The sequence below is a fragment of the Anneissia japonica genome, unplaced genomic scaffold, assembly GCF_011630105.1.
Source record: "Anneissia japonica isolate Jap-2015-1 unplaced genomic scaffold, ASM1163010v1 scaffold287748_len1686314_cov196, whole genome shotgun sequence".
NCBI lineage: Eukaryota > Metazoa > Echinodermata > Crinoidea > Comatulida > Comatulidae > Anneissia > Anneissia japonica.
The window spans coordinates 1,139,608-1,155,932 of record NW_022727190.1 but is presented as its reverse complement, the minus strand read 5'-3'; the positions used below and the strand labels follow the sequence as shown (position 1 = coordinate 1,155,932).

The 16,325-nt window shown below is 35.5% G+C and overlaps 1 protein-coding gene across 8 annotated transcripts in view; it reads right to left on the bottom strand.

Annotated features, from left to right (window-relative positions):
- Positions 1–1,077: 1,077 nt before the first annotated feature.
- LOC117113574 (solute carrier family 46 member 3-like) overlaps positions 1,078–16,325 on the bottom strand; it is a 19,472-nt gene continuing 4,224 nt past the window's right edge. The window contains exons 1-6 of one of the 8 annotated variants that reach the window (XR_004446231.1): positions 12,597–12,903; positions 4,588–5,764; positions 3,042–3,173; positions 2,599–2,701; positions 1,949–2,105; positions 1,078–1,849 (exon numbers count right to left, since the gene is read on the bottom strand). Coding sequence is in view for 7 of the 8 variants with exons in the window: in XM_033256946.1 (XP_033112837.1) it covers positions 1,756–1,849; positions 1,949–2,105; positions 2,599–2,682; positions 3,042–3,173; positions 4,588–5,587 (1,467 nt within the window). In the remaining variant the exon portion in view is untranslated. Of the gene's footprint in view, positions 1,850–1,948; positions 2,106–2,598; positions 2,702–3,041; positions 3,174–4,587; positions 5,765–12,484; positions 12,904–16,325 lie in introns of those variants that run through there. The other 7 variants (XM_033256952.1, XM_033256946.1, XM_033256953.1 and 4 more) reach the window with 7 other exon arrangements.

The window sequence follows — 16,325 nt, the reverse complement described above, 5'->3', positions numbered from 1 at the left end:
GAATTGTCCCTAAATGTAATATGTCATTATTAATATTGTACTGTAACAGAACAACGATATAAACAATACAGATAAAAATACAAATAACAATGTATGAAAAGGCACCGCTTTAATTAACAAAATGAAAAGAAAAAAAACCTGGCAACGAACAGAGCTGTCCTTAAAATTGGATAACAACCTGGCAATTAATTATTTATAAACAAACACCGCGAGTCGCTACCGTTATGAATCGCTGGGGAAGAACGTTGTTTTTAGTAATAAAATGCTAAAAACTGGTGTAATTAGTGAGAAAATTGGATGAAAAGGAATTGTAAGACATTATTAGGAGCGCACAGTAGGTAAAAAGACAATTTTTGAAGATAGAAGTGTTACAGCACAGTTCATTAGCGCCGATCTGCAGTGGCGGATCCTGTTTGCTGGAGGGGAGGGTGGGGTGTTGAAAGACTATGCAGCAGTCAAATAACGAGTGTGCCATGAATAATTTAGCTAAGAGTTGGGGGAATATTCACTTTAGCCTGGAGACACATGCATCTGCCCCTGTTTTGTAGTGGTAGGAGACGCTACTACTAGTGACAAACGATCTTATGGAGGTGTAACACCTCACAACTCCACCCCTCTGGCCCCCTCCCCTATATTATACTGAGGCTATATATATATATATATATATTTATAGATAATTTTAATAGCTTTCGTGTGATAAAAAAAAATGAATATTCCAGTGACGGACTTGGTTCAAAATATGCAAAATTGCCATGGCTAACATAAAAATTAATTGCCAACTCGAGGATATCCTAAATAAAGGACCAATAATAATGTGTATAATAATCGTATTTTCAATTGAGATCTATTTTCCCTACTATTGTTTTTCAAATCAAGATTTTGAAAACAAAAGTATTTACTCGACTTATAGAGTAGTGAAACAACTCAAGTATATATTGCTATCGTTTGGATGCACATTAAATAAAATTAGGCAAACTTAAGTAGACGTTGATTTATCATAGAGATATAGCTGTCTCTTATACACATCTAGATGTGTATAAGAGACAGTATATATATATATATTTGATAGATAATTTTAATAGCTTTCGTGTGATAAAAAAAAATTAATATTCCAGTGACGGACTTGGTTCAAAATATGCAAAATTGCCATGGCTAACATAAAAATTAATTGCCAACTCGAGGATATCCTAAATAAAGGACCAATAATAATGTGTATAATCGTATTTTCAATTGAGATCTATTTTCCCTACTATTGTTTTTTAAATCTAGATTTTTGAAAACAAAAGTATTTACTCGACTTATAGAGTAGTGAAACAACTCAAGTATATATTGCTATCGTTTGGATGCACATTAAATAAAATTAGGCAAACTTAAATAGACGTTGATTTATCATAGAGATATAGACATGTTATAGTTCATTAGGCTAAATTGGTATCAATTGTACGTGTGCTGGACCATAAAAATCCTTTCGGATTTTTCTGTCCCATGTTAAATTCTATCCGTTTCCCTTGCGTCAACTTGGGGAATTAGTGTCTAGTCTAGTTTACAGTAATGTTTTCTCTTTTTTATGGGTTCATCCAACTTGTGTCAATTCTGTACATTCTTCAATTGATTGAAGAATGCATCTTCAGATATGTACAGGGATACAATATATTACACCAAATATGCTGGTCCACCTGAAAAATGTCTGTGTTAGTTTAGAAAATATGGTACGGTAAGTATTTTCTTCGTCCTTGACAGGTCCTGGCGAAATCCTCAATTCATCATAGAGGGGTTATCTGGTGTTATATCTGAATTCACATCTATAACTATTTTCTGTTTCTTGTTCCGGTTATTAAGCTGCAGATAACTGAAACGATAAAAGATACGGTAATCAAATTAGTATCCAAGTAACAGTACGTAAATTCAATCAAAATGCTGAACAAATTCGGAAATTTTAAAATTTTACCTGACTGCTATAATTGGTAACAGGCAGAAACTGCCACACATCCAGAACACGAACGTAGGCATGCTGTAGACAGTCACTGAATATATGTTGTTAAGAATAAGAGGCGAGGCAATACCTGCTAATGCATCTGCCATCCCTAAGAATCCAAAAACAGCACCTGGAAAAAGAATGGTATTTTCTGTCAAAAATTGAACCGTATGGATTGGATAACATACTTATTATCCATAATGGTATTCTGGGTTCAAATTTTGTGAAGCAGAATTTGTTTAACCACTAAGAATAACTCAACTTCTCAACGTAAAAAGGAACCTCACAAGGTTCGTGACACTCAGCCTATGAGGCATAAGATCTCCGTGTCAGTGCATTTGCATAAACTAATCCATCTGCAACGTCCGGTGGACCCGAGGGCCTTGGGAAGCAAGAGCACTTCAAAATCCAGAGCTCTTCCAGAAAAGTGAAAGTGTAATCAAACATAATGTTGCAGTATAGTGGGAACTTATACTTTATAACGATAAGTACCGACTACATGGCAATATAGCTAATAGACAGTTGTCCCTCACTTGTAATAATATAAAGATCATTATTTCATTAAAATGTTCTTTAGCTTCAAAATGGTGCATGGTTATTAACGAATAGAGAACAATATTTACCCTGTTCCTGAGGAGAGGAACTCTTGGAGACTAAGGATCGGCATGATGGTCCAAATAAGGTCTTGAAGATTCCAAGTCCGACTCCTAGAAAAGATCAACTGAACTACAGCATAAATGAAATGGTATTGACATATTATTCAACACTACATTGACTATTAAGTAAATGCTGGCGCATGTGCAGGCCTAATTCCTCACAACCTTACAAAAAATTCATTAATGTCACTTTATCGTTTTAGTTATTTGCGCTTTCAAAATAATCATGTTTCACACGAATACATGAATTTATTGTACCCTGTATTAGATATTTTTACACCAAATTAATTTGAAATTTTAATCATTTGCATGATGTACTTGGTCCAAATCTAAAATGGTAAAAATATATTCACACGGTTAATTTGACAGTGTGCATCAAAGTTTAGCCCATGACAACCATTGCCTCTTACCGACAAATGCAACTGCGGTTGTTTTGGCAGCGGCACCAACATAGAAGAATAGCATGGCGGAACACATGCCGAGATGAAGAAGCCAATAATCGTCAAGCCATCTTTTCAAAAATAAAGCGCACATAACCAATCCTGTGGAAAATAGTTTACACTTCTGAAATAAATTCGGCCTCTAATTATAGGGCCAGTTGTCAATAAATGGAAACATTCAATAATCTGGACTATAAAGAGAATGTGAACATACCATTCATAAAATTTAAAAACAAAGGAATGAGGATACAATAAAATGTTGTTATAGAAGTTGGACAGAGAGAGTGTAAAATGATATGTAAAATTGGGAAGATGACAAGAATGTTTTGTTCAATTTATTCTCGTAAATTTGGTTTTATTAGTAAAGAGGTTTTAGTTCCATTATCTGATAGACGCAAAATTTTTGACTGGATTTTTCTTTATAAATGCATGAATTCAAAGGATGGGAACTTTGAGGTTTATTTTCCAATTTCTGTTCCGATATATAATTTACCCAATCCTACACAATTTTCTATATCCAGGGGGAGAGTCAATGTGACAAAAAATGGTTTTACAAATAGGCTACCTAAGTTATATAACTCTTTGTGTAAAGTCAGTTTTTCTAATTGATTTTTTTTGACATTTTCATATTTTCGCCATAAAGTCTTGTCTAATGTTTCTAAAACTTTTGTGGTTGTGTTGTCTTGCATAGTTTTGTATTTTTATTGTGTACTTTCTCTTTATTCAACCCTGTAAATGGTGACTTTGGTCACTGTAGGGCATGGATGAAATAAAATAAAATAAAAACAGTGAGAGAAACTAAAACAACTACAGTTTGTTGAAGAGGCAGCGGCGCCGCGACTATTTCCCTATCGATGATAGGTGTGCCATATAGATTTTCGATTGATTGACTGTGAATGGAGTGTAGATATCGTTAAGAAAGAGAAATGATAAAAATGAAGCAGTAAATTAGATAGTTGGTACTCTCTTAATGTACTCTCTTAATGTAAAAGAGTGAATTTTCACTCGAAAAGAGTGACTACAGGGACCACTCCAATTTCACTCTTTTTCGAGTGAAAATTCACTCTTAAATGAGTGAATATTATTCTTAAAATAGCGAAAAATTACTGAAATTCACTCTGAATAGAGTGACATCTCACTCGTTCTATTTCACTCCATGAGGAGTGGTCCCCTGTAGGCACTCTTTCACTCTTTTTTCACTTATTTGCATTTAGAGAGTATACCGTACGTAATCTGATCCTCTGCGGTACAGAGAAAGTGAATTAAATGTGTAAAAATTGGAAAGAATTAATAATTTTGTATACAACTGAGTTTGAATGCGCCTGTAATTACGGAAGTTGATAAAAAGTGCATGATGCTCTGTTAAATACATCATGTTAATAGAGCACCGTGTCACTTTTAATACTGCCAGTGTACAATAACCAGGCGTGGGTCGATTCAATCCTCTCTAGTATTCACGTTAGTGATCAACTCACTAGAAACCATGTATTCGACCAAACAGTTCCAAGTAACTTACCAAGTGCTGGACTAAATGACATCGCGGCTGAATAATACGACAATAACAGGAATGAAAAACAAAATGGTTCACCAAGAAAATGAACAATCAGCAATCCATATGGCGAGTTTGCAGTTGTAAAGGTCGTTAAAATGAAGAATACAAAATTAATAATATAAAATGTTTTTCTATACTCCACATCTTTTTCAGCCAGTACTTTCACAACACCGTTTATAGATCTTGTCAAATTTTCTTTAAATCTGGTTTTGATGAGAATAGTTTCCCGGAGCAAATATGGTATCGATGTGTAAATAATTGCCATAGAGGTAAAACAAACCGAGATAGTAAACGTAATCGTAAAATCGAAATAATCAACGAGAAATCCTCCACACAATTGACCAATACCTAGCGAAAGCAATAAAACACAGTCACATACAATTATTCTCGGTGTTCTGTTTTCTTTTGTAGTAACGTCACATATGTATGTAAAACAAGAAGCATTGAAGAGAGATGTGGCTCCACATAATCCTTTTACAAACGATGAGGCGATTAAAATTTCTAGATGAAGTTCAAAATGAGCAACAAGTGTCCAAGTGATGAAATTAATAAGAGTTCCAGCGGAAGATGTCAGAACAGCGAATCTTCTTCCAACAGAGTCGCTCCATGCCCCAATTATTACGGTCATAAATATCGATGGTAAGGCGTAGGCTAGTGTAAAGTACATCAACCACACCGATGTTTCGGCCTGAATCTCGCTTTGCAACTTACTCTGTGCGTTGGACTCGTTCACGGAACACGTTCCATTTTCAGCGTTGTTTGGCAAAGTGTAATTATGGAGGATAGCAATTCTTCCTTGAATGAATTCTGACTGAACACCATAAAATATACCATCTGCCATCATGAAACCTGCTATGACAGGTTCTACCGTAACTAGTCGTGTGTTTCTGATGACTGGGCTAGTCAATGACCGATAGTCATTTGTTGCTTTAACGTCACCTTCTTTATTTACTGATTGTATCATATTAAACTATAATATATACAGTATATATATATATATATATAATAATAGTGTAGTTTTATATAGCGCACATATCCATCTAATGTTAGATGCTCAGGGCGCTTAATATATGGACTAGGAACTCGATCAATCTTCCGCTGGAACTCTTATATTAAGTCTTCTTCTCATTTGGATTAGTATCTGAAACAAAAAATATAAATTTCCATCAATTCTGAATATTTTATTTGGATTTGATTTAAATAAGTAAAAATAAGAGGAGAAGAGAAAGTGGAGGAAAAAGTAAGTGACAGCTTATGATGGTGATGGCATAAGTGGTGGATCAGTTTGAGAGTGTGTGATAGGGTAGGACTCAGGGCCGTAGCCACGAGAATTGAAGTGGTTAGGCTGCGAGCGAAGCGCGAGCACTGATGATTGGGGCTAGGGGGCCGCCAAGAGCCCCAGGTCGGGGTTCAGGGTTCCGGGGCCATTAAGCCATTAAACTGTGATATTGTAAACCATTAAACTGTAATATTATTAACGTTAAGCCATTAAACTGTAATATTATTAACTAAGACCAATCAACACATAACATAAAACATGTACATATCAAAATTATTATGTTTAATCTTTCCTTGTCGGTGCTTGCATAAAACGTGATTTTTATCTAACATGTGTATAATGATATTGATACTGTACAATATTATGTTAAACATTTACTGAGTGGACTTCCTTATGTTGTGGTCATATTAGACTGTAATAGTATAAAAGAAGTCCATTCAACAAACAACATAAAACATATAAGTTCTCATGTCGGTGCATGCATAAAACGTAATTTCCTAAAATTTGGATATCTGAGATTGACAGACAAAATTCTCTATAATATAAATTTAACAAGTGGACTTCGTTGATTTAAGGAAATATATATGTATATTGTGATACGCAGAGTTTAGGTTAGAAGTTTAAAAGAGAGTACTTCCTTATGTTGTGGTCATATTAGACTGTCATATTAAAAACCATTCAAAAAAACATACATATCAAAATTATTAAGTTAAACTTTCTACTTCGGTGCATGAATATAACGTCATTTTGGGATATATGAGATTTACATAACGTTTGAGAATGTACTTAATATAAAACCTTAAATATTTTACATTTTAACCAGCAATCTATGGGAAATACAGGATTGGTTATACTGTAAAGCCTTCTGAACCCCTGCAATACTAAAACTGGGATGCAACAGGCAGTGAATATTCCATTTTGATTTAGTGTAGATGTTTTTTTTTTAAATATTTTTATTTTATTTGAATTCTATTCATTTTGTATGATTCATGTTATATCTTCCACAGAGATAAATGAATGCCTGAACTGATATTTTATGGGTTTCATATTACTTTCTATACAGACCAGATATCATAAATCGTCTATTGTCCGACTGTGTGCATTGAACATATGACGACGATAATGTCTCCAAATTCCCACCCGTAACTTAGGCTACGGGTCTCGCTTGACACTTCACATCAAAGGGCCTGTTAATTAATCTTGCACAGCTTCCTCATCATCATCATCATCTTTTTCATCATCATAATTATTAATTGTCCATAACAAAGTAGGGAAAAACTATGAATTCAGAGTTTATTCAATAAGACGTCTCATAATGCACGAATTTCAAAGCATCTACAAAACAAAAACTTTTCGAAGGAGACCCGAAGACTCCCCCACCCCATATCTAAAATTTGTCTTCCAGCGACAAAACAAGCTAGTTCTATTCTCATGACCCCTTCCACCATGGGAAACCATTTGTGCGATAGCCAGGGTAAACTCTGGATCCGTACTTGAGAATATTTAAGAGAAGTGCTTAAAAAAGGTATATTTACAGAAAATAATGTCGCATACTAGAACTATCAAGAAAAAATATACCGATAAAGGCATGTTTTTTGTCTTGGTAATTTAGTGAAGAAGTGAATAATTATATGTCCTAGGCAAGTGTATGGAACTTTAGTCTGAATTTCTGCAAAAGCTCACTATGTGTAGTAATTGACCTACTTGATTTGGATAAAAGGTATGCCCACTAGACACTAAAAAAAATGTAAACTATCATTAATTCTAAACATACAGGTGGAATTTAGCCATTTTTTTCCTTTTCAAAATTTAAATAATTAACTTGGTCTGCCAAAAAGTGGTCAGGTTGAAACCTGACCAACTGTACCGGTTCCTACCCTAATGCGATAGAGGTGAGCTTATGGACCCGGGGACAAGAAATGTTCTGTAGTTGAGGTAGAGGGATCAGCGTAGGCCTAGACAAAAGAAAAAAACCGAAGCAGACTTGTGGTAAATACATTTGAAGAAAAAAAATTGTCAGGAATGCATTTTCTTGCGATCTATGAGGTCTTCCAGATGGGGTCCTAATCTACTCCCACCCACGCCTCTGGCATAAACTCCGATAAAGTTAAGGTGCCGAAGGGTTCCGAAAAAATATAGTGATTCTGTTCTTCTAAAAGACTCGTTGCTCCTCTCAAGCGAAAAGCATTTTTTGAGCACAGTGAGAAACTCATGACTGACAATGGGGCTCACCATAACACAACAATCAGATTAACGCCCAGTATTGGTTCAAGGGCGAGGCATAATCTCCCCCACCCCTGCCCACAAAAAAAAAAAAAATCAGCAGTTCTGACGTTTAACTATAGGATGGCTATAGGACTACAATAATTAATGTAATCTCCTATTTATCAACTTTTACAATCGCTTTACTATTGGATGTGTCTGGGCCAGACTTTAGGTTTTAGTCTAGTAGGAACGGTTCCCATGCACCCCCAGGATATATTTTTTTAACTAACATTTTTGTAATCCTCAAAGTATCTGATGAACGAATTTTGATGTTCCCATTGAAAAAAATTGTCCCATGGGGTCGTTTGGAGCCATTTTGGTGGCCATCTTGAATTTTGAATAAAAATCAATTATTTGCATAATTTATTAACTGAAAATCATATAAAATCACATTAACCTCTAAATGTGTATAGTAAGCAGTGTTTAAGTTCTTAATACAAAACATTGACCTCGCATTTACATTTGACGGCCATATTGGCGGCTATCTTGGATTTTGAATGAAAATCAATTATTTGCATAATTTATTAACTAAAAATCATATAAAATCAAATGAATCTCTAAATGTATATACGGTAGTAAGCAGTGTTTATGTTCTCAATACAAAAAAATTTACTTCTCAATACATTTGGCGGCCATATTGGATTGTCAATGAAAATCATTAATTTGTATAATTTATTAACTAAAAACCATATAAAATCAAATGAACTTCTAAATATATAGGCCTATGGTATAAACAGTGTTTATTTTCTCAATACGAAAAACATTTACTTCGTAATACATGTAACACATGCTGTTACATTCAATGAATCATTTTTGTGATGTTTTACAAAGAAAATCCCTTATAAAATCATGTAATTCTTTAAATGACTATAATTAATGGACGACCCACTCTACACATACTTTATTATTACTACTGCCAAGGAGGTTATGCATTCACTGCCTTTTAGCAAGATCACACTAAACGGATCATCATAAAATTTACCAGAGTGGTACATATTAATCTAAGAAAAATCACAAGGCTTGTTGCAACATAATATCAGCCTATTACCTTGCTTGAAGTTACCAAGCTGATGGTTCACAGGTTGAAAGTTGGGATACAGTAGGTTGTGGGTGCTTTATTACAGCCACAAAGTTCTGACCAATCTCCATGATGGCATCCTCTCACTGCTTCCATAGATCCTTGATGACTGAATATTCTGTGCCTGACTGCTAGATAGGGGTAATACTGGCGATGGCTGACTTACAGAAGAGTTTTTCACCAGACCTGAGACAAAGCCACCAAATCCTGGAACAAGTTGTTTCTCTCTGTTGCTACCAATATGCATGTAACCAGACATGATACTCTTGAATGCACCTTTGAATACAGCTCCCTCAGAAAATTTGGGCCCAGCACAACCTGAACTGGTGCCAGAGTCACGATCATATATCCTTTCAAGAAGCACATTTTGCTTCGTTTGTAGAGGAAACGTCCAGAGCTCAAACCCGGGTTTTACCACTTGTACCTTGATTCCACCAGCATTGTTCAACACAGTTTGCATGAATATTTGTCATAATTTTGTTCAGATTGTCCCACTCAAGATGAAATATGGCATTGAGCTGAGGAGTGAGGGAAGTGGATACATCATCAAGAGCTGATGATGAATCTGAACAAAATTATGACAAATATTCATGGTTCAAAGGTGTTGAACAGTGCTGGAATTTAGTACAGGGGGTGAAACCCAAGTTTGGAGCCAGCACACCAGAAGAAAATGCTCCGGACGCGTCGCTAACCGTCTACGCATGAAGCCAGATGCGCTCATGAGAGTGGATATGGCCAAGATCCTGGCATCAGTCGTGTTGGGCCAAAAACGGTCTGAGGGAGCTGCATTCATTCTGCCTGCGCTAAACTGTACAGTCCATCTGAGAGTATCATATCTGGTTACTGGCACGTGCAGTGGGGAGCGTAGAGAAACAACTTGTTCCAGGATTTGGTGGTTTTGTCTCAAGTACCGGGTGAAAAAGTTACCCCTATCAACCAGCCATTCACAAACTATTTTGTCATCATGGAGCCACGGAAGCAGTCAGAGGAAACAACCATTCATGGAAATTTTCTAGTGTTGTGTAAGCATGTTCCCCACAATAAGATTTGTCTTATTAGACCCTAAGGCATAAAAAGCGAATGGTCACTGCCAGTAAGGTAGAGCACTTGAGGAAATTTGATGTGGGTGAACATGTTGGAGTTAAAAACAATAGAGATGAGTTAATTAAGCATTTAAATGGATGTGTAATTAAGAGATTGGGTCCTCTAAACTATTTGGTGCGTGTTGCGGGAGCCCTACGCTTTTGTCATGCCGACCATCTGCTGGCTAGTGTTCCTGTCAATGACGTAAGTGGGCATACTCCAAGGGAAGTTCATGCAGAGAAGCAGCAGGATCCACACCCTGTGCCTTTGCCAACGCAAAGTTCCACACTCTCTGAAACTCCAATGGTGTTCGAAAACCCCAGAGTGAGTGAACCGGTTAACAAAGGTCAAATAGTCCTACCAGCTCAAAAACCCCTATTGCGAAGATCCTCACAAATAGTACAGTAAGTCCCCAGACCGTCTGAATTTATAGTTTAAAGTTAGTTGGGGGAGAATGTAGTGTACCGCACTCTCAATCAATTCCTAACATTATTCTAAAAACATTGGTTACTTATTTTTTGTATGATATATACTGTAGGTCAAATGTTATATCAATAATAAATTTTCATTGAACATTCAAAATGGCCGGCAATATGGCCGCCAAATGTAGTCAATGTTTTGTATTTAGAATATAAAACAATGTTTACTGTATACATTTGATTTTATGTGATTTTTAGTTAATAAATTACGGTATACAGTACATTAAATTAATGATTACAAAAAAATCCAAGATGGCCACCAAGATGGCCACCAAAATGGCCGCCAAATGTATTGGGAAGTCAAGGTTTTGTATTGAGAACTTAAACACTGCTTACTATTATACATTTAGAGGTTCACTTGATTTTTTTTAATGATTTTTAGTTAATAAATTAAGGTCAAATAGTCCTACCAGCTCAAAAACCCCTATTGCGAAGATCCTCACAAATAGTACAGTAAGGCCCCAGACCGTCTGAATTTATAGTTTAAAGTTAGTTGGGGGAGAATGTAGTGTACCACACTCTCAATCAATTCCTAACATTATTTTAAAAACATTGGTTACTTATTTTTTGTATGATATATACTGTAGGTCAAATGTTATATCAATAATAAATTTTCATTGAACATTCAAAATGGCCGGCAATATGGCCGCCAAATGTAGTCAATGTTTTGTATTTAGAATATAAAACAATGCTTACTGTATACATTTGATTTTATGTGATGTTTAGTTAATAAATTACGGTATACAGTACATTAAATTAATGATTTAAAAAAAAATCCAAGATGGCCGCCAAATTGGGAAGTCAAGGTTTTGTATTGAGAACTTAAACACTGCTTACTATTATACATTTAGAGGTTCACTTGATTTTTTAAAAATGATTTTTAGTTAATAAATTATACAAATTAATGATTTTTGAAAATCCAAGATGGCCACCAAAATGACTGCCGATATGGCCGCCAATGTTTTGGGAAGTCAGTGTTTTGTATTGGGAGCATAAATATTGCTTACTGTGTAAATTTAGAGGTTCACTTGATTTCATATGATTTTTAGTTATTAAAATATACAAATTAATTATTTTCATTCAAAATCCAAAATGGACGCCAATATGGCCGCCAAATGTAAATGCGAAGTCAATATTTTTATATTAAGAACATAAACACTGCTTACTATATACCTTTAAAGGTTTATTTGATTTTATATGATTTTTAGTCAATTAATTATAAAAATTAATGATTTTCATTGAAAATTCAAGATGGCCACCAAAATGGCTACCAAAAAACCCCATGGGACATTTTTTTTTAATGGGAACATCAAAATTCTTTTATTAGACACTTTGAGGATTACAAAAATGTTAGTTAAAAAAATATATCCTGGGGGTGCATGGGAATCCCCCGTTCCTACCCGACTATTTGGGGTTTACTTTTTTTGTGGAAAATAAGGGAGGTGGGGAGCGTGCGCGGCATACTCCCCCTCTAAATTCGCCTCTGCGTTTATAGTACCGGTATCATTAAATAGGTCTGCATTTTATCATTAATTATAAAAGATAATTTTGGCCTAGGCTAGCCTGAAACAGTTGTGTGATGAAGCTTGATTGAGCTGCCCTAGTATAATATCTGCCATACTACACCAGTGATAGCTAGTCATTGGAAACGTTTAACTCATGACCTCGATCAACAACCTTAGGCCTACTGCTAAAACGGATCGATCACTTAGTCCTAATAATAGAACAGAATGAATTTCTTAGCTCGAAAAGTTGAAAAACTACGAATCAGATCTTTAAAATGCTGTACTTTTGTCTGAGTGCCTCCACGTATCATGTGACGCTTAGTGAATCAGATCGTTAAAAACCCGTACTTCCGTCTGAGTGCCTTGTCACTTAAGCCTGGTTTCCTGTCGACGTAAGAAGGCAGATTTACTTACGACTACGTCGTTTTATCGTAACAAAATGCGATTTGACAGGAAACTGATTGCGACTGGTGCGTTGTGAAATCGACGTAACGTAAGGTTAAATCGTCGCAAAGCAATGTTGGACAGGAAACCGTCGTATTGAATTTTCATGCGATACTTCGATTTTCCACGATTTGACAGGAAACCTCGATTTAGTGACTTCTGCTTGAGTGATCATGCTTGCGTTGCCTTGTGTTACGTCTCTTACGAAAGTTGACTCCAAGTCAACTTTCGTAAGTCAACTTTCGTAAGAGACGTAGCATTATTGGACCAGAAATCGTAAGAAGCAGCCAATCAGATACGGGAATTATGACGTACCGTAGCCTTTATGCCGTACCATGTTTTGACGTGGCTGAAACTGGTCAGATTGTTCTACAGTAGAAAAAATATAGGCCCTATGAAAATTCTGCGTTTCTTGCTTCTTTGAGTAGTCTACCAATAGTCACACATCCACGCAGTAGCCTATACAATTGTGTTTGTTATTGTTATTATCATTACTATACTGAAATTGAATTCGAAAATAAACAACGATTTGTTTCAATTACAATCGTATAATACCAAGCGAATTGTTTAGAAATAAATCTGTCAACCATCCTATTTCCAGTCCAGTGGTTGTATGAATTTTTTTTTAAATAGTTGGGCCTATAGGTTTAATAGGGGAGAAATAATATATTTTAAATTGAAGTAATAATTAGGATCAAACAAGTGTTATTCTGGCATGCTTCAATAAACGTATAATAGCATAATAGGCCTACACTCATGATAGGTCTACACCTTTTTTTTTTAAAATAAGAAACAGAGCAATGAGTACTGAATTACTGATTATCACAGATGTTATCGCTATAATAAACTTTGTGAACGCCTACGTACAGTAAGGACGTTTATCTGTACAGGCAGGGAGATGTAAAAAATAAATATTTTTTACATCTCCCTTGTACAGGTAAATACCCTTACATCAACGGTCTAGCTAAGTGTATCTATTTATATATAATAATGTGATTTATTCTTTGTGGTACACATGAACGTTAATTTTCAATATGATCTTTATGTACTCATTTAACCGTAAAACAGTAAATTATATAGGGCTAATATTATAGCCTATCAAACTGTGTGTGTCCCTCTTTATTAGCAGGATTGTACAAACACCATGAATGGATCATCATGCACTTTAAGTTTAAAGAAACGAAGATTTGTGGTTTTTTTCCCCGACGGGGGCTGTCCGATCCCCGATGAGAGGAGGAACGGACCCTGATCACCCCCACACCACTACCGCCACTCTTAATACTTTAGTCAACCATCAACTCGAAAAAAAAATATTTTAGGTTTATGTATTTTGTTGTCTAAGTTACTGACTTCGAGCTCAGACATACCGCTATTGATTATTTGATTAGGTATGTGCTTACATGGAATTATGCACCTGTACATACAGAATTTATTTGCAATTTAGACGGTTATAAAAAAAGGATTTGGGCATTAGGTAAACCTGAAATAATTTCCGCTATAATCATTTAGATTGTCATTTGTATTCCACTACAATTGAGACCCGTCGTAAATTAGTATGTATTACATTTATGTGTAAAAACGTCAGGTTTGATCTTTTTTGTGTATGTTTCAGTATTCTAAAAGGGTTGGTTCATGATTTGCCGGACGGGGAGCCCAATGTCTCTGGCGGGGGTGGGCGAGGTAGGCGGTTTCCCGACGAGTGGACGTGTAGGGACTGCCCAGAACCGCTCGAATGGAGTCCAAGGGCTAAGCCCCGAAAGCTCTAACATTAAACTTACGGATTTATAAAGACTTATGCAACCGATTTGGAGTCTCACAAACTGCAGAATTACACAATTCTTTCCCCTGACTATTAATCTGTGGTTTTTCACTTCAGCAAGGGTAACGGGGACCATGGACGTAGCACAGTGTTAAAATTTTAAAGCTAATTATTCTTGAGCCAATACAAATTCTTTCCTGGGATCACTCAAAATGAATACTTCTAAAACATGTAAATATGCATCAGTATACGTTATACATAGGCCTAATAGTACACATAGGCCTAAGCGTGATTTTAAAAAATCTTAAATCCATAAATCTCAGGCCAGGTCTTTTAAGATATAGAAATGCGATACTGTATGGTTCAGTTTCGTTTTTATACTTTTGCAAGTTTTGTTTAATAATACTAATACTAATAGTAAAAATAATAATAACAATGATGATGATTATCATCATGATGATAATGATGACGATAATAATAATTGATAATAATATTAATAGCAATAAAAAGTGAAGAAAATTGTGCTAAATGCGAAAAAAAAGTTGTGAGTGTTGATCACAATTATTATAGTATAGTTAAAGCTTAGTAGGATAGTTAGGCCTAAGTTGACCTGGATATTAAGTAGATCAGTGTTCCGCAAACTTTTTACTTCACGGCCTATTTATGATTCCAGGCACCAAGCCGCGGCCCAGCAGCCGGCCGCGCCAGGGACCAACATACCAAATCTTGGCAAGAACTTTTGATCATGAAGCCTCCATGTATATACAATATTTTGACATCATTATCTGTTCTCTAAGAGATAAGATTTTATTATATACAAATTAAATATTATTTTATTAAATAAATAATACCGTACATTTGTGTTTCCCCACCCCACCCTCCAACAATTGTTGATTGTTTTTTCTTTCTACCATGATTCAACCAAACACGGTTCAGCCACACACGTCATAGCAGGGCCGTAGCCACGAAAAGTGAAATGGTCAGGTTGCAAGCGAAGCGCGAGCACTGATGATTAGGGCTATAGGGGGCCGCCAAGGGCCCCAGTTCGCGATTATTTTTTCCGTACGAAACATGTACATGAAACTCCACTCGGGCCGTCTCGGCTGAATCGACCCGAAAATCTCATTGCAGAATTCAGGAGGTCAAAAGGTCATCAACAGATAAACGTCTACAGAACAACCTCTGAGAGAACGTCGCTGTCTAATTTTTAAAAAATACATTGATGTTACCGTGTTAATACCAATGGGTCGTACATATAATATTTGATTAAGCTGCACGAGTAATGGAAAGTGTTATTTTAACTTGAGTTACATACTATGACAATTTTAATTTTTTAGTTAGGCCTTGGTTTTGCATAATTACCTAGGGCCTACTAAGACACTCTTATTGGGAAAAGCACAAAGAGTAAGGAAAAGCGCGTTTTTCTTCATCAAATGAAACAGGGTGACAGTTATTTTCAAATTAAGAGAAGAGCTGAGAATAGGCAGCTCTAAAATACTGGATGCCATAAGACCTGCCAAAATGGCAGAGCACCAAATGAATGTAAAAATGAGCTAGTTATTAATATTAGGCATAGTAATCGGCAGGTTCTTGATTACAAGGCTAGACCAAGTTAATTACATGTAATGCCGAAATGATAATTATTATTATTATTATAATTATTATTATTATAATTATAATTATTATTATTATTATTATTATTATTATTATTATTATTAATTATTATTACCTGTACGTTAAGGGGAACTTAGCCAACAATGGAGGAATTAGAGAACAATTTAAAAAACGACGTTAAGGGGAAATATCAAAA